Source organism: Aspergillus uvarum, assembly GCF_003184745.1.
Source record: "Aspergillus uvarum CBS 121591 unplaced genomic scaffold BO82scaffold_42, whole genome shotgun sequence".
In the NCBI taxonomy this organism is placed as follows: Eukaryota; Fungi; Ascomycota; class Eurotiomycetes; order Eurotiales; family Aspergillaceae; genus Aspergillus; species Aspergillus uvarum.
Genome location: NW_020291339.1, coordinates 98,967 through 120,719, shown reverse-complemented (window position 1 = coordinate 120,719; position 21,753 = coordinate 98,967). Strand labels below are relative to the sequence as shown.

The 21,753-nt window shown below is 52.5% G+C and overlaps 6 protein-coding genes across 6 annotated transcripts; 3 read left to right on the top strand and 3 right to left on the bottom strand.

Moving 5' to 3' along the window:
- Positions 1 to 5,655: 5,655 nt before the first annotated feature.
- On the bottom strand, positions 5,656 to 6,474 carry BO82DRAFT_123885 (uncharacterized protein). Its single transcript, XM_025629905.1, has one exon. It carries the CDS (start codon positions 6,202 to 6,204, stop codon positions 5,755 to 5,757), a length of 450 nt encoding a protein of 149 aa, XP_025490019.1. The 5' UTR covers positions 6,205 to 6,474; the 3' UTR covers positions 5,656 to 5,754.
- On the top strand, positions 6,407 to 9,708 carry BO82DRAFT_356024 (uncharacterized protein). Its single transcript, XM_025635607.1, has 2 exons — positions 6,407 to 7,557; positions 7,635 to 9,708. Exons 1-2 carry the CDS (start codon positions 6,847 to 6,849, stop codon positions 9,444 to 9,446), a joined length of 2,523 nt encoding a protein of 840 aa, XP_025490018.1. The 5' UTR covers positions 6,407 to 6,846; the 3' UTR covers positions 9,447 to 9,708.
- Positions 9,709 to 9,835: 127 nt separating this feature from the next.
- BO82DRAFT_356023 (uncharacterized protein) lies at positions 9,836 to 11,375 on the top strand. Its single transcript, XM_025635606.1, has 2 exons — positions 9,836 to 10,042; positions 10,111 to 11,375. Exons 1-2 carry the CDS (start codon positions 10,022 to 10,024, stop codon positions 11,200 to 11,202), a joined length of 1,113 nt encoding a protein of 370 aa, XP_025490017.1. The 5' UTR covers positions 9,836 to 10,021; the 3' UTR covers positions 11,203 to 11,375.
- Positions 11,376 to 11,548: 173 nt separating this feature from the next.
- Positions 11,549 to 12,686, bottom strand: BO82DRAFT_339468 (uncharacterized protein; the record flags this gene model as incomplete). The annotated part of the gene is made up of 1 exon (XM_025633480.1): positions 11,549 to 12,686. Exon 1 carries the CDS (start codon positions 12,539 to 12,541, stop codon positions 11,549 to 11,551), a length of 993 nt encoding a protein of 330 aa, XP_025490016.1. The 5' UTR covers positions 12,542 to 12,686.
- A 1,132-nt stretch (positions 12,687 to 13,818) lies between these two features.
- BO82DRAFT_123785 (putative G1/S-specific cyclin Pcl5) lies at positions 13,819 to 16,359 on the bottom strand. The gene is made up of 2 exons (XM_025629904.1): positions 15,596 to 16,359; positions 13,819 to 15,526 (listed from the first exon to the last, which is right to left on the bottom strand). The coding sequence occupies exons 1-2, from the start codon at positions 16,026 to 16,028 to the stop codon at positions 13,857 to 13,859; spliced, it is 2,103 nt and encodes a 700-aa protein (XP_025490015.1). The 5' UTR covers positions 16,029 to 16,359; the 3' UTR covers positions 13,819 to 13,856.
- Positions 16,360 to 19,269: 2,910 nt separating this feature from the next.
- On the top strand, positions 19,270 to 19,973 carry BO82DRAFT_123758 (uncharacterized protein). The gene has a single exon (XM_025629903.1). It carries the CDS (start codon positions 19,368 to 19,370, stop codon positions 19,854 to 19,856), a length of 489 nt encoding a protein of 162 aa, XP_025490014.1. The 5' UTR covers positions 19,270 to 19,367; the 3' UTR covers positions 19,857 to 19,973.
- Positions 19,974 to 21,753: the final 1,780 nt, after the last annotated feature.

Below are 21,753 nucleotides of genomic sequence, written 5' to 3'. Positions count from 1 at the left end.
AGGAAGAAGGCTCATTTAAGCCGTTCGAGATCAAGGTGGCCACTAGACTGTCCGTGGACTCCTTTGTGGAAGTGAACACTGCTGTGTCAGCTCTCGAGGCTAAAGACTTTGGCATAGGAGAAGCAGACATCGTCTTGCTCTCTAAGGCCAGGTCGCCGACAGCGGACTCGTCTGCGCCTCATTGTCTCGCTAGAGTCTCTGGGATCAAGAGGAAGAAGGGTACCGTCGAGATTTCGTACCGGGTCAATCCAGGCAATCCTTTCATCAACTCCCTGGGCCCTGGTACTTCTATATGGGGTGCAAAGATCACTTCAATGACTCCACTTGAGCGCGAGTACGGTGCTCTCAAGGCTCTTCAATACTATGACCTGTGCGAAGAGATTATCAAAGCGAAGCCGTCACCTATCCTCAACTATTCAGATGCGAGTCTAAAACCTATCGCTGAGAACTATAGCGTCAATCCTGCCCAGGCCAAAGCAATTAAGTCGGCTCTGGACAATGACGCTTTCACACTCATTCAAGGACCCCCCGGTTCTGGAAAGACGAAGACTATTGTGGCCCTCGTAGGTGCTCTCCTGAGTGGCTCCCTTGGCAATCAAGGAGTAGCAATCTCACGCCCTTTGGCTTCGAGTAATGCTAGACCTGATGGGAGAACCACAACTTCGAAGAAGTTGCTTGTCTGTGCTCCCAGTAACGCTGCCGTGGACGAATTGGTCATGAGATTCAAGGATGGCGTAAAGACCATAAATGGCCGTCAAGAGAAATTGTCTGTCATTCGTCTTGGAAGAAGTGATGCTATAAATGCCAATGTGCTGGACGTCACTTTAGATGAGCTCGTCAACGGGAGACTAAGCCAGACAAATAACAAAGACCCGGGCGAAAGAGACCTGCAGAAGATCTACATGGAACACAAGGCTGCCGATACGGCCTTCAAGGAGACACGTGCCAAGATCGACCAATGCAGAGCTCAAGGCTTGCCTGTGCCTGAAGAGTTGGAAAGAGAAAGTGAACTCTACAAGAAGAAAAAGACCCAACTGAGTCAGGAAATTGACAACGCAAGAGATAAAAATCATTCAGCGGCGCGTGATGCTGATTTGAACAGAAGACGCATCCAGCAAGAAATCATTGACGGCGCTCACGTCATCTGTGCGACGCTCAGCGGAAGTGGACACGAGATGTTCCAGAATTTGAGCATTGAATTTGAGACGGTCGTCATCGATGAAGCAGCACAGTCGATTGAGCTGAGCGCTCTCATTCCCTTGAAGTATGGGTGTTCCAAGTGTATTCTTGTTGGTGATCCGAAGCAGCTGCCACCTACAGTTCTTTCAAAGGTCGCTTCCAAGTTCCAGTATGAGCAGAGTCTGTTCGTCAGAATGCAGGCCAATAACCCTAGGGATGTGCATTTACTTGATATTCAGTACCGTATGCATCCCGAAATCAGTGCATACCCTAGCTCTGCATTTTATGATGGCAAGCTGCAAGATGGCCCCAACATGGCTCGCCTTCGCGCTCGCCCCTGGCATCAGAGCGAACTTCTGAGCCCTTATCGATTCTTCGACGTGCAAGGACTTCACCAGAGCGCTGCCAAAGGTCACTCTCTGATCAACTTGGCGGAACTTCGTGTAGCGATGCAGCTCTATGAGCGTTTGTTGGCAGACTTCAAGGGCTATAACTTCGACGGCAAGATTGGCATAATTACTCCCTACAAAGGTCAATTACGCCAGCTCAAGACGCAGTTCTCTGCCAGATACGGAGAATCTATTCTCAGCAGGATCGACTTCAACACCACGGATGCTTTCCAGGGTAGGGAGAGCGAGGTGATCATATTCTCTTGTGTCCGAGCCTCGAATAAAGGCATTGGTTTCTTGGCTGATATTCGTCGTATGAACGTCGGTCTGACGCGTGCTAAATCGTCACTCTGGGTGCTTGGTAACTCACAGTCCTTGGTACAGGGCGAGTTCTGGAATGGCTTAATCAAGGACGCCCGCAGAAGAAACGTGTACACAGACGGCGATGTTCTGTCAATACTCCAGCGACCGCAGTTCACCGGGTATAAGAATGTTGAAATGCTGGACTCAGAAGCGCCAGAATCCGCGCCTCTCTCAAGATCAACATCGGTTGGCTCCATCTCTCGGCCTTCCTCGGTTTCTCGCGACAAGTCGGAATCGCCCTTCCCTGCATCAGCATCCGGGAACGGCACACCGCCGCCTCCCCTCCCCGAAGGTCCATCCGGGGGTGGTAATGGACTGGATGTAACACGCACGTGTGTAATCTGTGGCAGCTTCGATCACATGACGCACAATTGTGACAATGACGACGCGAAGGAGGCAACCAGGGGCACCTGCCTTAGGTGTGGTGCGACAGGCCACACGCGTGTCAATTGTAAAGAACAGCGTTGTGTGGAATGTGGGCAGACTGGACATGTCGCAGACAAATGCCGTGCTGGCACGAGCTTATCGAGACAGGAGAAAGCAAGGATTAATCGGGAAGAATTCCATCTTGCTCAGCGGCAAAGGCAACGGACAGAGCAACAGCGACGTAGGCAACTTGGCGGGCACGATCCGAAGGTGCCTATGGTCCAAGCGACCAATGGGCCTTCGCCGCAAGACCGGAAAGACTCTGAGCAGATCAAGGTTGAGAACCGCGATCTTCCAGGCAAACGAAAACGCTCCGATTCACCTGTACTGGAAGCTTCCAACTCATCACGACCGCGGAAGGATGGTCCGAATTCAGCATTCGTGAATGCCACCAAGGGTCCTCGACGCAAGATCGATGCAAACATTCCTCCTAAGACAGAGGTAGATAGTCTTCTCTCTTGTATCAAGATCTAGACCGTGACTAATTGTGAACCACAGGACTTGGTGAAGCCGTCTCGCGACGGACCGGCGTATAACTCGAATTATGGACAGCCCCACCATGGACCCCGGCCGGGCGAAGGTTCTGCAGGTGTATGTATCACTCCATGCAATTTGCTTCCATCACTGGCTAATTTGTATTGTTCTTGCAGCCTGCCCCACGCCCTCCGCAGCCAAGACCTGGCAACAACGCCAGACCTCCCACGATGCGCAGGAAGAAGGAAGCCGATCCGTTTATAAGACCGAAGCGAAGATGATCATCTCTCCGATAGCATTCGATTTCGATCTCCAGATTCTCGGTCCGTTGGTGGTACCGTCGTTTTCTCTTTTCATACATGTCATAAAGCACTATTGAAGTGCTGGACGATCGCTTGTATGGCATTTTACAATGCATATGTGCATGCAGGATGCACTGTCGATGATTCTGATCAGTGCCCTCTTTGCTTCTCTAATGTATTCTGTGACTTGACGCTTTGGCAGCCACATTTGGACCCATTTACGCGGGTGTGACATTCTCCACCATTCACTCTGTGCCGTTGGGAGTGCTGACGGCACGAGGCTTGTCATAACACGGTGTTCTCGAATTCTTCCCTTGCGCCTCAAGCATCAGCGGCGTTGTGTCAGCATTCTTCTGTGACGTGGTTCTCGTTGTTTTATTGGAACAGGCATCGTTTGCAGTGAGAGGATCGAGGAAAATACTATCGTCTGAGGTCCGTCCCCATTGAGTCAGGGGGAAAGGGCATGGGGGTGTGAGTAGTCGACTGCTTGAGTTGCATCATCAGGCCGGTTTCTTCGTCTAGATCAGGTAGAACAGTTGCTCGCCAGGGCTCCTTGGGTAAAGAGTAGGGTAATAAGTGGGTGTAGCCAGTGATAGATACATGCTCGACAAGTATCAAAACTCAAGACTCGATCTGGGCGACATACACTCGTCATGAAGGGACGAAGATCAAGCTGTGGACCTCTTCAGGTCTTTTCTGGTTGAGGATAAGACCTGACGTTTCCAAGCTCTATTTCCATGTGCATGTGCCACTGCAGTGCTTGGGTTCCTGCGGGTTCTGAATCCCCAGTGAGACACATAGATTGTCTCATCTAGTTGGGGTGGCGACGACAATGGTGATTCGGACCGGCTCATTTACTATGCCTTTGTTCCAATGCGATTGGATTCAGTTGCCTTTAGAATCGATCGGAAAGGATGAATTTACTACCTATCCCCTCCCCTTTCTCTAATGACGCCGCACGGATCCTCGATCGAGCAGTGCAAGAACCACCCTTTCATCCTCTCTTGACATAATGAACCTGGTCCGTTCCTTATCCTGGTACTATTCCATTTCGAACCGACCATGTTCGAGTTTCAACTGGAAACATTGCCGTCATCAATTGTCGACTACAGTTGAAGATGACATGCAAGTGCTGTCTCAGAAGCGCAGAGGGGAGAGAGGAGTTCGCATTCGGAGAATAATTGCTAATTGGACTTCTGGGGAGAGGGGGGAGGAAATGGGTTGCATAGACTGCTGTACTCCGTCCGCAAGTAAGTGAGTGCGAGGGCAATAAGTTACCATAGGAAGGGGGAGGGAAAAAAAGGAGGTGCATGAACTATCGGCTGCAAGGGAGTCCGTGGCGCTAATTGGGGATTCTCTGGTTATTTTTTCTCCTTTTTTTTCTGTCTCTAGCGGTCGATTGAGTTCTCGATGATGAATGATACTATTTTTCTTTCTTCAGATATTGGTTTATCGAGATGAGACAGAGGGAGTTATACAGAAAATCAAGAAAATGAGATGAGCTTCATCAGACACACGAGATTCAACACTGGTTTTGGGCCCCATTGACGGACCGCTCCTATGCAGTCTTATTTGTTCATTACTCGTTCTGTGTGGGTTGATGATAACCTCGTATGATTTATCTAATTATGGTGTTATGTTTGCTGTGTCAATGTGGGGAGAGAGAGAGGGTTGATGCTTGTTTGCTTCCACACACACACACCAAAACAGTACAGTACATACCTAGACCCTCGTAGCGTTCAATAATGTTTACGCTGTACGGTCGATTGCCATTCATTATCTTTGCTGCTGGACTATTGAGGTTTCTTTTCCATGGAATCCTTTCCCTTAATGCTGCATGAACCCGTTTTTGATAGGGTTGGGTTGGGTAAGGGCTGATCCTCTCTGTGCTACCAACAGCGTAGCAACAGTTTGGAAAGAGAGTTGGTTGAAGAGGTGGGGGGGGGGGGGGGGGGGGAAGTTACTCTGTACTGTACAGTGGCCAGAGAAAGAAAGAGAGTCTTGATGTTGATGCGCATTGAGAGAAACCAAATGGGTATGGAGTAGAATGTGACCTGTCATCGATCTCGAGAGGTTCCTTCCTCCCGTCTGTGCATCTGTCACATTGAACACCAGTCAGTCAGTCTGTCTGTCTGTCCAGCTGCATCCATTGCATCCACTGCATCCACCCCGATCGGCCACTACTCCACTTTAGGTTCTTTCTTCCTTTGAGTTACTGTAACAATCGCCGATGGGATTGTTACGAGGCTGACACCTCACTTCCCACCCATTGCTCTCCTCACTACTCATCCACTGCTCTACATGGACAGTCAGTATGTCTGCCAATAGGTACAGTACTGTACATCCACTTATCCCTCGATTGTTGGGTACCAACTCCATACTTTTCATTCGCTAATGGGAACCCAATTGAACCCCTCCCCTGAGATAGAGAAAAAAAAAACAATAACGAAAAAGAAACGAAACGAAACGAAACGAACGGTGCTGCCATCCCAACCATCCCGTGGTATCCCTTGCGTGATATCTAACGGCTCCTCCAGTATCTCGTTCAAAGGGAGACAGCAAAGGCCGAAGCTGCAATCATGAAGTCACACGAGATTATCACAGAACCAAAGGGCTGGTGATCACGCCCTGTGATCATCGATAATCGCCGTTCGAAGTTTGACTGGCCCTCCTTCGTCGATTTGTCTGACGCAGTTCTGCATGAGAAAGGACAAGAAAAAAAAGGAAGATGCGCCATCCTGTTGACGATGATGACAGGGTCTATCCAGCCCAGCAAATAGTTGTCTGGCACGGACTCGATCGCTCTCGCTTGGAGTTATTTTTACTTTTTTGCTTCTAGCTTGAAATCTTGACTCTTGTTGTCCTTTTACTCCTCTGGCTTCCCCCCCCCTTCCAATTAATGATGACTCCACATCGGCCTTGCGTGTTCTCTTCCCCCTCCCGCTACCTCCCCCAATGCCCTTGGGGTGCCTGGCTGGCCACCCTGGGCTCGTCGAATCGCGACTGTTTAGTACCAACTCTATCTTGCAAGCTATCGAGAACGAGGGCAAGCTTCTCATTCGACGATTCATCACAATTCTGCATTGGCCTACAGATCCTGGGAAAGATCCCCCCCGGGCATTAGTGCAGCAAAGGCCTGACAGCTCCTCGAGCTCCCTTGAGGTCCCTTCATAAACTCGAGATATCTCGTCCCTTGGTCTGCCTGGTCTGTTATCTCTCTCTCTCTCTCTCTCTCTCTCTCTTTTTTTTTTTTTTTTTTTTTTTTATTCTGGGTGAACACTTCGTGCAGCGACGGGGTGGGCAACATTTGGGTCACGGTCAGCTGTATATACAAATCCCGTGCACATATCCCAGTTGCATTCTATCCTTTTGTTTCATTCTTTCGTCCCACACGCTCATTACCCCAGTCCACTAGCTTTGTCAGTGCATCTCACCTGCCTAGACACTGAGCCGCTGCCCTGCGTCAGATTTCCTGACTCAATTGACCTTTTTGTTGATTGCTTGTCACGCTCATTGGTCTCGTCGTTCTGCCATATTCAATGCTGACCGTGCCTGATTCTTGTGCAAGATTCTGTGGCCATTCGAGCAGCTGGTAAACAGCTGCGGCTCCCATGCAACGGAGGACCAAGTCATATGACAGCTTAGTTGCACCGAGCCCGATTGTCCCAACCTGCCGATTGAGTTCCAGCACATCCCGCACGGGACGCTGCACCATGTCTCCCCTCTCACAAGAGTTTCGGGCAGAGAGCCCGGCTTTGATCATATCTGATTCGAAGAGTGATCAAATGACCGACTTCCTAAAGTATATCGAGACCCCAAGCGGGGCCCCGCAGTCGACGGGGGCTCGCGATATATTCCGAGCTGGTCAAAGACGTCTCCGACAATTTGCTCAACGCCCACGGAAGAACCTCGACCCCAAATCCAAAGCTGAAGAGACCGCTCGTCAGCTTATGGCGCTCCAGGAGGGTGGATTCCTGCCGTCACATGTTGCCCTATCACCCAAACTTGCACCCAAGCGATCATCCCATAAGAAAAGTTTAGACTCCAGCCGTTCCTCGTCTAGGTCCATCTCGAATCTCAGCTTCAAGTCCAGTTCCCGCAGAGACGTCGAAAGCATTGGACAGCCCTGGCTCAGTGACCCGCTGGAAAAGAAAGACAAGCCTGAGACCCAAACCAGCCACCCTTCTTCGATTGATCTCCGAGAATTGACCTCACTGGTGGAAGCGGCAGTGTCATGCCCTACGCAGCCTGACGATATCGGCCCACCCCCTTATCGGCCAGTGGATATTTCTGAGCAGAGTGCCTCGGGGCCAAATGAGAATCGGAATAGCTCGCTAAACCCGCCATCGGACCAGACCACTCGCTGCATGGAATGTATAGAAGAAGGGGATACTTCGGCCAGTGGGCCGGATACAGATGCAACTGTAAGGATAACGTTGCCCCAAGATCAGCTGCGCGAGAAGTATTAGGTCTTGAAAAGGACAAAGCTAACTTGCAATAGCCCCAACCTACGAAGGGCCAGAGTACAGATCCCCTTGGATCTAGCACAGAATTCAAGGCTTGGGCATCTGGACCAGTGTCAGCTGGTACACAGAACACTCAAACTCAGCCTCCTCTAGCATTGAAATTATTCCCCGATACGCTGCCCCCGCGGGTATCTAGTAAGGGAGCGTGGCGCATATCAGCTGGCCGTCCAGCAGCGCCCGGCGGAGCCCTTCCTCTTGCGCCTGCTGAACGTGCTATGGCTGAGCCCGGGAGTGAAAGCACAAAAGTAGAAGCAGATTCTACAACCACAGAGCAACAGTCTAGCATCACTATCGATAATCCGAACAAGGGGGCACCAGGAGATCTGCAAGCAAAAGAAGGCACAGACAGCTCGAAGAGCGAGCCGCTGAAGAAAAGCTGCCGGCGGCCTTCCTCCTTGCCTATGTGCGCCATCGATGCATTTCCCCTTCCAGCACCCATGAGACCTCTCCCATCATTACCCGAGTTGAGTCCTGCCGTTACTATCCATGAGCGGACAACGTCCGCCCGGCCCGCATCCTCGACAAGATTGATGCTAGGCGGCAAACGGCCAACTGATGAGAATGATGTTGAGACAAATGGTGAGAACAATGGCGGATTAGCGGTAGTTGCACCAGCTCCGCCTGGGCTCAATACTCTGGTGCGAACAGGCCCAAACCGTGCGGAGCGGGTCATGGCTTTGAAGAAGCGCGATGTGACCACAGGTCGTCTCTATCTTAAGGGCCTGGAACCTCCTGAAGAAGGGAATGAGGAGGAACAGCCGGTCAGCGCATTGACACCGGAGCCGGAGACCTCGCGAAATGATGAAGATATTTCGAACGCTCGCAATAGCATCGAGCACCAGCCAGATTGCAACAAACGGTATCAGCGAAAAGTGGCTTCGGAGCCCCCATCGCCACCACCGCACTCACCCCCACCGGTGAACCCAACGAGACATTCCACTGGTCAGACTGGTCGACAGTTCTCGGCTTCTTCGAACAAGTGGGACCAGGGCTTCTCCGAGGATCCTGAGCTGCAGTCAAAGCTCAATAAGACAAATGGGGTCCAGCGAAGCGGCAGCGTGCGTAGCTCAAGTACTCAGGAGAGGTTGGCCAAAGAGAAGAGTCTCAAGGTTCGCTCTGAATCGCCGCTGCCATCGTCTGATGATGATTGCACCGGCGCAAGTAGGCGGACTCGCCCAGCTGCAGGGCGGCGGCGTCGTTCCAGACCGACCCCCTTGGCTTTCAGGGAGCAGGCGACAAACAGGCCTCGCTCTGCGAAGAATTCATTATCGGGACACAAGATCCCACTGACCCCCAGAGACTATCGACTGCATGGCTTTGAGGGCCACTCACCGGTGTCCTACCACTCCCAAAGGCGCAACCAGTCGCAAGACTCACGAGAAGCCAGACAGTCGTCTCAATTAATTGAGGCTCTCGAGGAGCGCATCACGCACCTCGAGCGACAAAATAAGATCTTGCAGGCTGCTCTTTTAGCCGCGCTGGATGTTGGCACCAAGCAAAGTCTGGAGAGTGTGCTTGGGGGTTTGACCACGCCCCCGGCGACCGCAACTCCAGGCACGGGGAGATCTTTCTCGTCAGAGACCAGTACTTCAGTGTCGACACGTGCACGGAAGTCGTACTCGAGGAGAAGCACGAAACCGCCTTTCCGGCCTGAGAGCTGGATTGCTAGTCCAGGGTCTAGCCGGAGGGGTAGCTATGGGACGGATGATAGTGCCCATGTGCAGGAATTCGAGGATATGATCGAGGACTTTGACTTGGACTGGATGTCGGAGAAGTCGGAGGCTTAGTGCAGGTAGGGGATGCCAGAATGGTACATGGTGTGTGATGTGCACTTATTGAGTGCTCTATTCTAATTAATCTTTCTTGTGAGTATTATCATCGACTTGAGTCAATCTTGTTCAGCTTGGCTGCGCCGCGTCATTCCTTGATTTCCTTTGTTTCTTGTCCTTTGGATTCCACGATACCACTTTGTTTCTTTGGTTTTGGGCCTGTATATTATGAGCAGCATTGAAGATAGTTTATGGATTGGTATGCATTGGAATTTGTTGCACATTTAGGTCTAGAGGGGATATTTCTATGTAGAGTAGTTAGTTGAGGCCCCTGATGAGTCAGCATGTAGACGGGACGAGCAAAACAACACCGCCATAAACAGCAATCAGCAAACAGCACAGCTCAGCTCACAGCTCACAGCTGAACGACTGCAACTTGGCCCCTCCACAAAGCTTTTACTTAATCTTGCTTACCAGATAGTTTCTTGCTCAGGCAGGACATGTTCTGTTTCCCGCCAAACCCCTCTATTTAACACTATCCTCTACCATCTCCTCAACCAACAGAGCGCCGGCTCCGCGGCCAACAAGAAATCATGGCGACCACCACCTCAACCGTACGTCTCCGTCTTCTGCGTTCAGGCTATCAACAGTGCGAAGATTCTAACTAATCTCATTGATGCAGTCCCCTCAAATCCCCCACCACGTCACCGCCCTCCTCTCGCACCTCACCTCGCGCCCCGGCGTGCAGTCCACCTTCATCCTCTCCCGCAAAGACGGCTCCATTATTCAGAGCACGGGGATATACGCCTTTACGCCGACGGCCCGTCGCCCGAGCAGCAAACCTACAGCTACACCTCTCTCCAACCCAGCCCCATCGCCGTCGCCGGCCACAGCCCCAGCTACCCTCCCCACCCCGAAGACTGTCCCCGTCCCCGTTCCTGGTGGTCCTACAACCCCGCACCCTGACCAACGCCAACACCAAGAAGAAGAACAGTCCACCGACCCGACGACCCCGGACGCCACAGAAACCACCCCCGCCGCCCCTCCCGCTGTCCCAGCTACAGAAGAGGAACAGGAAGAAGAACGCGAAGGCGAAGCAGCCCTCCACCAACAGGACGAACCCCCTACGAACCCCGACACCGACGCAGACACATCCCACGCCTCCCCAATCGCCAGTCCTGACCTCACCACCTCGCAAACACCACTAGTGACCACGCTCCCGATTCGAACCAAGGAAACAGCAGCAGCACATCAAGAGCAACCGCAAGAGCAGAAGCAAGAGCAACCGCAAGAGCAGAAGCAAGAGCAACCGCAAGAGCAAGAGCAATACACCCCCTCGCCGGCCGAGACCCTCGCCGCGCATATCTTCGCGTACGTGACGAGCGCGGCGGAGTTGAGTGCCGTGTTGGCTGATCCGACTTCCTCTGACGGGTCTGCTGCTTCTGCTGGTAGGCAGCAGCATGGATATGGGGCTGTGAATGGGGTGTCGGGATCGGGGTCGGGGTCGGGGTCAGGGTCGGGGTATGAGGCCGGGAACCGGAACCGGGAATTTGGGCACGGGCACGGGCAAGGGCATGGGCAAGGAGAAGGGGAAGGGGAGCGCGACGAGGAGGAAGGAGAAGGAGATGAGGTGAAGCTGTTGCGGTTGCGGACGAAGAAGCATGAGATTGTGGTGGTGCCGGATCGGAAGTATTTGCTTTGTGTGGTGCATGGGCATGGTTCTGGCGGTGGAGCGGGGGTGGGGGGTGGAGCGGGAGTTGGTGTGAGGAGGTGAGTAAGACGAGGTAGGTGATTTGTGATACCCGTGATAGGTAGTGAGAGTTGATCGGGGTGTGTGGTGTATAGGTAGGAAGGAAGGAAGGATATACCCGGTGGTTTTACATGTTACTGTACATGGAGAGGTGTGGTGGTTTCATATGAAGTCTGTCCTGTCAAGTCTTCTTGAGTGTATGGATGCATAATTGTGAGTACTCTCAGGCAAAGATAATAAGAAATGCCGCAAATCCACCATAGCGTTAGCAATAAGCCGTACCGATAGACCCTCTCACCATAACAATATCATTCACCCCTCCATCAGCACAACCACCCCTAACCCCTCCCTAAAAAAAAGAAAAAACCCCCTACTCATCCTCCCCAGGCAACCTCACCCCCTCCCACCCCCTGCCACTTCCATCTCCCAAATCCCCCGCCGACCCCCACCGCCCAACGCCCCGCCACTCCGACAAATTTGCCCACCCAATCTGCTGCAACCCGCCAAACCCGCCCACCCAATACACCTGCTCGACCACCAACCGGGCCCAAAAGCTCTCATGCGGCGCCCCCTTCCGATGCGGCAACCACGCCTTCGCATCCGGATGCGCCCGCAGATAGCACTCCGTCAGTCGCGCCTCCACCTCCTCCGCCTCCTTCTCCGCCTCCTCCCCCTCACCCTTGCCGGAAGTAGTATAATCCGAGAAATCGATCCCCTCCACATACCCCAAAAGCGTCACGCGGGGCAAGCCCGCCGGACTCAACGGGAAGCCAGGGAAGACGGGCTCGGTGCGGTTGACGTGGTCCCACCACGACAGGGACAGCGAGAGATTCGAGCCGTGCGCGGTGTTGCGGAAGGTCGTGGCGATGTTGAGGGCCAGGAAGATCGGGTTGCCGTGCCCGCCCTTTCCTTCGTCCTGGGGTGAGGATGCGGTGGGGGACAGGGCATGCTCGCAGTCCGACAGGTACTCGATCAGGCTGATGGAGTGGCCGGCCACATTGTCGGGGATGTGGGCGTAGGCGCGTGTGTGTTTGGGGAGCGGGGACGGGAAGATGGTTGAGGCGGTGCCGGTGGGGGAGAGGGCGAGGAGCCGGCGCGCGAGGAGGGTGGATTCGAACCAGCTGGGGGCTTTGGAGATTTCTTCCTCATCGGAGTCGGGGTGGGAGAGGAAGGGGGAGTCCGGGGTGGGCGATGGGTAGATGTGGTAGGGCGCGGGGTCTTGATGCTCAGGCTCAAGCTCGGACTGGAGGAGGTGTTGCGTCGAGGACACAGGGTCGAAGACCGGTGAGGCGCTGCCGACATTCAGAAAAGTGGTGCAGAGGAGGGCGAGGGTGGAATAGAGGGTTATGGCGGTGGGGGCCATCTTCGCGGAGGTTCTCAGCACTGCTGCTGGTGCTGATGCTGCTGCTAAGCTGCACTTTGTGCAAGCAAAGAGAGAGGGGGGGGTAGAGAGCTTGCTTGTGAAGAGACTAAGTGTGGAGGGTGGTTGTTGATGAACAACAACCGAGGTGACGCCAGATGAGGGGAAGAATGGGCCATGGGCCATCTGATCTTATCTGATCCCGCTAGACCCGACTTGTCGTCCCACTTCGCTCCATCCGGTGCTTGCAGCATGTGACCTCCCTCCAGAACCGGTGAATGGTCTTCCGGGCTCGTCCGAACTTGCTGCCTATTCCGGTCCCGTCCGGATACTCCTGCCTCAGGCGTCACTGGGGCGTGGGCAAAGGGCAATGGGCAATGGGCTGGCAACAATGAGTCACTAGCGCCAACTAGCGTCTCCCCGGTGAACCAACGCAACAGACCCAAACAAACGCCCCTGACCACTGGCCACTGACCACTGGCCACTCACCAAACATTGGATCACCCCCCGCCTGACCAGTTCATCCACATTTCCAACATCATACTTGCGGTGAGTCATACCGGCGCCCGCGAGGACCATCACCTGATTGCTCCTTCGGTCCTCCAGAGTGAACTCAGGGCTTGCTAGAATAGGTAGATTACGAGTAGTTGGGTGGCGGCAAATTAGGCCCTCCACTAAACAAAGGCTTCAAGGTTGATAACACATAGTATTGGTCATCGTCAGAGCCAATCGACTCTCATGCTTCTAACTATCAAAGAGTATCCGACTCAACTCCGCCAGGGTGCGAGGTAAAATGTGCAGCCCCTCCCTAATATGATGATGTGCACCCGCAAGCAGCCAATATCAAATAAAAAACAAAAATAAAAAAAAAAGCCCAGGCCCTTCCCATCACACTCCAGTCCCGTAAAAGCAAAATAACGATAGGTCAATAAGTGGGTGGTAATAAATGTGGACAAGAAATGGAAAGTGTGCAGACAAAGACCTCCCCAACGTACATCGTACATCAGTGACCGCAAAGCCGCAGCCAGACAAAGAAAAAAGCAACAAGACTCCACAGAGTCGGAAAACCACCTGGAGGGTATTTACAAAGACCATGACTTTTGTTTTCCCCTTAAGAACGCGCACGAATGAAAAAAGTTCGCACAAAACTTTTCCCTTCCCAGAATGCGTCTTCCGCTGCTGTGCTGCGAGTACACAAAGAGAGTCACTCGTTCGACGAGCTCAGAAAAGTCAATCAGAATAGGATTAAGCAATAGCTGATTTGTAAAGCGTTGCCCTCGAATTCGGGGCTGGAAGTGAAGTGGTGAAGGCACCGAGTTCAACCCAAGTAGTCTGCCCGCATGCTCGGGTGAAGTGCAACCTTCCTAGCTTCGCTACCACAGCAGGCCCGTTTCATGCCGGCCGGACCGGACAGCGGCGCCGGGTAGTTCAGGGCATTCAACTGATGCAGAGTAAGTGACGGCGCAGAGCCAGGTCCAGATCCCATCAGAACATCCGCCATGCTGCCATCATGGCGCACAGGCCGCTCGGCCAGTACACTAGCCTTGGCCAACTGACGCACATGACTCTGTAGGAGCATATCCTCCGATCCAGTGCGACCGCGCTTACGGCCTTGGCCCGTGGGTTTGTGCTGACGGGAAGTGGCGCCAGACAGTTCACACAGGCTTTGGGCCGCCTCATGCGTGGATGTCAGATCGATCGGGTGCTCCATCGAGTAGCCGGAGAGGTCCGGAACTTGACTTATAGGACCAGTGTAACTCTCCGGGGAACTGTAGACCGGACCAAGCGAAACTTCATCCGGGGGAGACACGATGGCCAAATTCTTACGGCCCTCCTTCAGAGAATTACCAGTGCAGCGGAGCGTAGCCTGCACGGCCAAACGAGGTACAGAGGCCCCAGTAACCGAGGAGCACGACGACATGGAAGACGACCGCGAGGACTGTGAGGACAAGGTCGATACATCCGACACCATCGAATCCGGAGACGAGGTGGAAGAGGCCGAGCGAGCCAAGGAAGACCGACGTACGAGGCTAGGGTAGCCATCAAACGTGCTAGGCTTAGGACAAAGCGATAGCGGCGGGCGCTGGTCGTAGACCGACCGCGCCGTGCACATACCTTGTCCCTGCGACATAGCAGCTTGCATGTAACGCCGGTGAGCAGCAATACCGCCAGCACTCACTGCAGGAGTGGAGGCGATGCTCGGCTGAGGGGTCATCTGGGGAGTCGGCAGCATCTGAGGCTGTGGCATGGGTGGAAGGGATGGCAGGGAGATCTCCCGTTGGACCATCGATTCCAGAGCCAATGGAGGCAGAGTAATAGAGTCATTCGTAGGAAGTCTGGGCAACTCCCTCCGGGTCGAGGTGCCGCGGGGGGATGGCGATTCAGCCACGGAACGGGAGTCGAAGGCTCCCATGCTCGAGGGCGTCGCAGGGCTGGCGTCCAAGTCGTCCAAGTCGGGGGTGAGCTTGGGAATGATCGTGCGCCAACACTGGCCATCATCGACCGGCATGCTGCTGGCGCCCGGAGTGAAGCGCAGCACGATGTCAGTCCACCGCTGGAACAGTGACTCGGGGATGTGGAGTCGCCAGTTAACTGCTTCGAGGAACATGAGCTCATTCTGGTTGATCTCGGCAGTATTCAAGCCGGAAATCTTGCTCCAGGCACGAGCGGAGTAGTTCCGGTCCTGAAGGTATTTCGAGGCGAGAATCAAAGCCGCCAAGAACATGCGCCGCCCGCATTGCATAGCCCGACAAGCGGACTTGCCTCGAGGTTGGTCTTGCGTCAGATCGTGGCTGGGCACGTGCGACTTGATCTTGATCAAGTAGTACAAAGCCACCTGCAACGTGCTGTAGCTAGTGCGCGAGCGACGGAGTGTTTCTTGGATGAAAGTGCGGAGGGGCAGCACGCCTTTGCAACCAGTTGCCGAGTCACTCCGGAGCGACACTGCGGATAGTGGCCAAATGGCCTCGACGATCTGCGACGCGGTATCTTCATGGGGTGATTCTTAGCTCCGATACTTTTTTGACCAACGTGTTCAGGAATCTCTCCACAACTTACCGACAAGGTTATCAACGAAGTTCACCTTCCGCTCCGACTGTCTCAAGAGACAGGGCGGAGGCCGCGTGCATGATGCGCCGTTCGCCTGAGTCGCGCTGTTGGTCCGCCGGGGATGCTTACGCAACTCGGGCGGGACAACGGCCGACTCGGCAACTCGGGGAGCGTTTCCCCTTAAGCAACCACGTGCTCCTACCACCGGGAGGCCCCTGCCTCCAGCCGAGTATTCTCCTTCATTCTCCCAGATCACGTCCACCGGCAGCGTGGCAACGGAGGAAACCGAGCTGTGGGCAGGCACGCCATCCAGCGAAAAGACCGAGGAGGTCGAGGAAGAGGCGGAGGAAGAGGCCGACGATGCGTAGGGGTGCGCATAGGTTGCTCTGATTTGAAAGTTCGGGTTTGGATCCTTCAAACCCAAAACGTCAATCCCTGACATATCCGGGATGATGTCCAGTCGAGAGACCTTGAATACTTTTAACAGAGAGAAAAAGATTCGAAGTACCTCAAATGGTCATCCAGAAGGCTGGCAACCTGTTGCTAGACTTTTCAACTGCTGAGGAGCCGCGGAGATGGCCAAGAAGAGTGCGTTTAAATTTGTACCGGGATTATCAAGTAACCGTTATGCTGTAGACCGTAAACGAGTAGCCGTAGGACAAGAAGCCGTCTTTTTATGAGCAGGCGACGGCAAACCCTTAGTAGCGAAGAATCGCCAGTGTGGTATGAGTCGAAAGTGAATAAGGTGTGAGTCAGGGGAAGGCGACAATAACCATCCACCACGGACGTGGGTGAATAGCTAGGTGAAGAGAGATTGGGTGCGAAGAAGACAAAAAGTTTAGTAGGCAGTGAGTAACGTGTTATTCACCGTCTACTGTTCCGATCACCGGGTGTAGACTTCCGGAGATATCAAGCCGAATATTGCGCAACAAAAGAGACACGTAGGATGACAACGTGATTCTTTCAGGTGACAGATGCCGTTTATGTCAAAGAGCACTTTAGATAGAAGCGATCTTGCCAGAGATTCGGATATCTGAGACCAGGGAAGCAGCAACACGGGCGATCGGAACAAGAGATTTCGAAACAACAGGGTACATCTTGAGGTATGGGGTGTAGTATATCAAGGGCCGATAGAACGGCGAACTGTCACAAACAAGCAGGCGGCTACTGTATGCAGCGGCGCTTGTTCAGGCAGTCAACGGTCTATCGGATAAGAGGAATGGCGCGGTGGAGGAGTTGGGAGGTTGATGAGGCTCAAATAGGCTGAAGGCGAAAAGGGATCGAGTCAGCAACGATCAAGTAAGATAACTAATCTCTTTTATTTCGGGAGGCGTTGTGTAAATGTGAGTGTGTGTGTGCAGTTTTTATGATGACTCTTACTCCGGATCTCACTAGGCAAGGAACCGAAGAAGGCTTTAGGCTTTCTCCTGTCCGGGTGACTATTGGGAGGCGGCGGGCGGAGCACAAGACAGACAGAGAGACTGAGTGACAATAGTGACTAACTTGGGGGCGAACCAGTTGCCAGACTAGCCAGACACTAAAAATGATTCAGGTTGAGATGGCAACCTGAAATCAGGCAGGGAGGCAAAATAGCACAAACACACACCGGGGGGGGGGAGGAGAGGAGAGGGAGGCGTAAGTAGAAGGGAAAACAAGAAGACCCGACTATTCGAGTAAAAATGGAAAGCGTGGTTACTCACCGCGGGCGAGGGTGGCGAGAGTGGCGGGACTTGGTGGGTGTGAGTCGAGCGGACGCAGGGACCGCTTTTCTTCAGGGCAGTTTGGTTTGGTTTGGTTTGGTTTGGTTTAAGAGCGGAGAGAAAGAACAACGGGGAAACAAGGGAAAATCAGACCACCAAAATCCAGTACAGAAACAACAACAGTAGCCTTTGGCTCTCACTCTCGTTCTAAAGGGGAACAATAAAAAGGGGAGAGGGGAGTGTGGGGGAGAGGAGGGAAGGGGATAGAGAAGAAAAGGAAAGGAGAAGAGAGGCACGGGGGGGAGCGAGGCAGAGAGAAATGGGAAGAGGAGAGGAGGAAGATGAGTCGAAGTGATTGAGTCGAGTGGGAAGGCAGGAGTAGAAGGGGAAAGTAACAGCAGCAGCAATAGAGGGATCGGGAACTGGACGGGAGCGGATATCGAGTGGAGGAGGACGACGAGGACGACGAGGAGGGAGGGCGATGACTCTTCTGTGGCTGTTCCCGCACGATAACTGGGCCTGGTCCAGTACTACTTACATAGTACTCTCGACAACGACTAGTTAGAAGGCCCGACTTGGGCATTACACCAAGTCATTTGCTGATGCTTATTTGTTCATGACTGATGATACTCATTAGACTGAGTGCTCATGACTTATTCATTCTGCATTAGCTAACTTAACTAGCAACGAGGATAACCTAAGCAACTGCCCAAGTACTCGTAAATCTCTCCGACGATCCTGTAGTTCATGATCTGATCCTCTTGCTCATTATTATTCATCCAGCGGAGGCAAAAGACAACCTCCCTTACCCCTCTTCGATGTCCCTTCTTTTCCTTCGATGGATGGCGGGATGACCATGGTCGAACAAACCTTTCACAAACCCCCTCTCCCCCCCCCCGGCACTTTCTGGATTCCATCCCATGTTTGTGAAATAATGGATGGATGGGGTGGTATGGGCATGACTAAGAATCCACGACCGACCCAACCCCCATTTCTCCGCCCTGGTGGAGCAACTCAGTCATTCGTTCAATGATAACAGCCACCTTAGCAATGTTCGCCATGATGGTTTAACTCATTCTCTACCCTATCTTGAGCTAGTGTGCTATCATCGGACCGCCCAACCATCCCCGTACTCCGGTAGTTTAGTTCTCTATCAGTTCCTTTCTCTTCTATCGATAGGGATTGGACTATCTATCTAGGTGCTTATGGCGATGACTGTTGTCCTACCCCGTCGGGAAGAAAACACAGAGAGAAAAAAAAAGGCCACGCAGCACTGCCAACCAGCACCTCTTCTTTGAGAGCGACATCGGCCACCGACTAGTTAGTTACCTACTATGCATTATCAGCAAGTACTCAGTAGTTAAGCGACGAACTCTGTTAAGCAGACTACTGTATAACAGCCGGGAACAACTTACAGTTGTCCATTCAAAACGCGACGAGCCCATCGCGTTGACGTCTATACCCCATAGCAGGCGGGCGGTATTGCTCAAGGATATATCAGCCGTAAGCCAGCTGGTTCACTAGGCCCCCCATCCGCCGAGGCTAGTTTGATTACAACTTCCGAAAGTGACTTAACTTTATGATGCTACATTGGTTACTTGTTCAAGGTACAATTTTGTGCATTCGGAGTTCTCCATCCATCCTTTCATAGAAAAATAGCCTAGAGTAGAGGGAAGAGCTGCCGGGTTCGTTCGACGACCCAAGGGAAAGGGAAAGCAGAAAACTTCGGGACTACTTGGTCAGTCAGCCAACCACACGCGGACGGATTATTTGCCAGCCACGCCACCATTCTGAGGAAAAAAAAAAACTCGTACGGGTGAGGCAGTGACACGTACATGCCACCCTCCTCCCAAACATGGCGAGATCTCTGCCCTAAATTTACCATCCTCCTTTTCCCGAAGGAGGCGTCACCAGGTAGGGAGAAGAAAATGGGGGACCAAAATGTCTTTTGTTTGGGGATCAATCCACGAGCACACTCCTCACATCTTAGTCACCTACTACGTACAGTACATAACACAGCCCGTACTCTATAGGTACAGTACGTAGGCCATGCTGAACATCTGCATCTATCCACTATCCACATGTCTTGCTGCATTAGAAGTTGCACCTCCCGACCAGAACAACTGGCTGTGGAACCTCTCCGCCCCCCTCCCTCTCCCTCTCTCTTTCCGACCCCTTCCGTCCGTCAGAGTCGGTTCCAATTAGGTAACCCTCTTCCTCCCTCAGGCAGAGTCCCAGGCAGCCAGGCTACAGCTCCCCTTTTTTCCGGCTCAACACTTACTCCGGAAAGTCTCCGCCCGCGAGCAGTCTGCGCGGGTTGTATGATTAATGCCTTTCGTATCGGACGTGCCTTGACCATGAGATCTATATCCGGATATCCGTTATCCAGAATCCGTGAGGTTATTTATGTGCCTCTTCTTAAACCCTCCCAGCGGAATGCCGCGGAAGTGCTAAAAACTCACTTCCTGTCCCTCCCCTCCGTACTAATCAATCCAATCCTATTGGAACGAAACCCTCAAAGCAAAAAAAAAAAAAGCAAAAAAGCGATTATTATCAGGGAAAGCGCATAGGACAAAGGCTAGACTTGAGCCTGTCCATTCCTGTATGTCTAGCGAAAAAAAAAAGTTTACGAAAGTAAGCATGCAATCAATGTATGTTCATGTACGTATGTACAGTACTTTGGTTCGACAAATGTCAAGCACGGACAACAGCCCTCAGAAGATGCCAGACGGCTACTAGAATCTTCTAAGTTCTGGGTCTGAGTCTGTTACCCCATACTCTTTACACAGGATGAGTTACATAGTATGAAGCTGTCATTGTCATCATCATCATCATCATCATCATCATCATCATCATCATCATCATCATCATCATCATCATCATCATCATCATCATCATCCATCCATCGTCAACATCGTCATTACTCCTCGCCGAGGTTCCGAGGTAGCGGAATCAAGGGACTTCAGCCTCGTGCTCTGTCTCGATAGAAACGAGGCTAACTAAGAATAGTTTGCCCTCAGCAAAAAAATGGCTAATGGAACTACAAGTCGGTCACTTAAAATGTGGACAGCCTTCTTACCCTTAACATAGAAGAGCAAAGATCAACTTCCTAAGGTCATGGCGTGAGTGGCTGAGGGGCAAAGAACATCCATGATGACAGTAAAGAAAGAGAAAAGAGGGGCGCTGTGTGGGGAGCAAGCAAGCAAGCAAAGCAAAGCATGGCAAAGCCTGATTGGCAAGTGACCGACCGGCCTCTCACTTTTTCGCAGGACTTGTCCTACGTAAGCGGCCGGCCAGACAACTTTTGCCCAGCCCAGCCCTGACTAAAGGAACCCAGAGAGGCTAAGACTCCGTCTCCGACTGATTAAAAGCACCACCACACAGGCAGAAAGTGGAGCAACAAGGCGCAGAACCTAGTGACGCGCGGGGTTTTTCGCGCGGGGCCCATGTTTTGGACCGACTGGCCAGCCTCCAGATGTCCGGTGAACCTGCCAGGTGCAAGTGGCAGCAGGCTGCAAGGCTGCAAGGCTCGCGGTTGGCTACAGCCTACAGGGGTTTGATGTTGATGCCTGAGACAGAAACAAAACCTCAGGCATTCAACAGAAACCCCCCAGTGCCCTACAGGGTTGGTGACTTGATTATAACCTGGTATGAAGCAACATCAACCGACATCGTAGCAGCGGGAGAACATCTTATGGTTGGTTAGATGCGTGTAGCTACATGATATGTAGAGTATGCTGGTAGAGCACAAAGTGAACCTAGGCTAGCTTGCATCAGTCTGATTCTAGACTGGGAATTTCGGTGCACAGCTGTAACCACAATATATCTCATCCTGCTGTACATATCTCGCACTCGAGAAATGAAGTAACAAACTCCACCTACTCGGACAAACCAACGAAACCTCAAGCAATCAAGTGAAATCTCCCAAGCACCCTCCCCCAAGAAAAGACCCTTAAAACAACTCCCTGTCCAAACCAAGCCCTCGCAGACACGTACATACATACTAGTACCTCCCGAAACTCAAACCTCCCGCCCAAACAGAGCATCCAAAACACCATTGCATCAAACAAACAAACACCCCCAGTCCCTCATCGCAAAAATCAGGTACTTTTATCCCCCGACCTGGACCTCCCACCACATCACCACCAATCATCCCCACCCCCACCCTCCTCAAAATCCGCCATACAAACAGAGCAACCCACCCCCTCATCCGCGATCATGGATGGTATCCTCCGATTCCCCCGCCCATCTGGAAAACACAAAAAAAATCCTTGAGCTCCGATTCGGGAACAACATGCAGGTGATATGCAGAGCTAATGCCGGCTCATTTGGAGGTGCCTTTTGACAGGGCCACTCAGAGGGAAACCGTTGCGTATGCTTTTTGTTTCTGAATGGTTGGTGCGGTGTGTAGGAAAAGGCTCGGTTTTGAATTGGTAGATATTAGTAGGGGGTTTTTTTTTCTTTCAT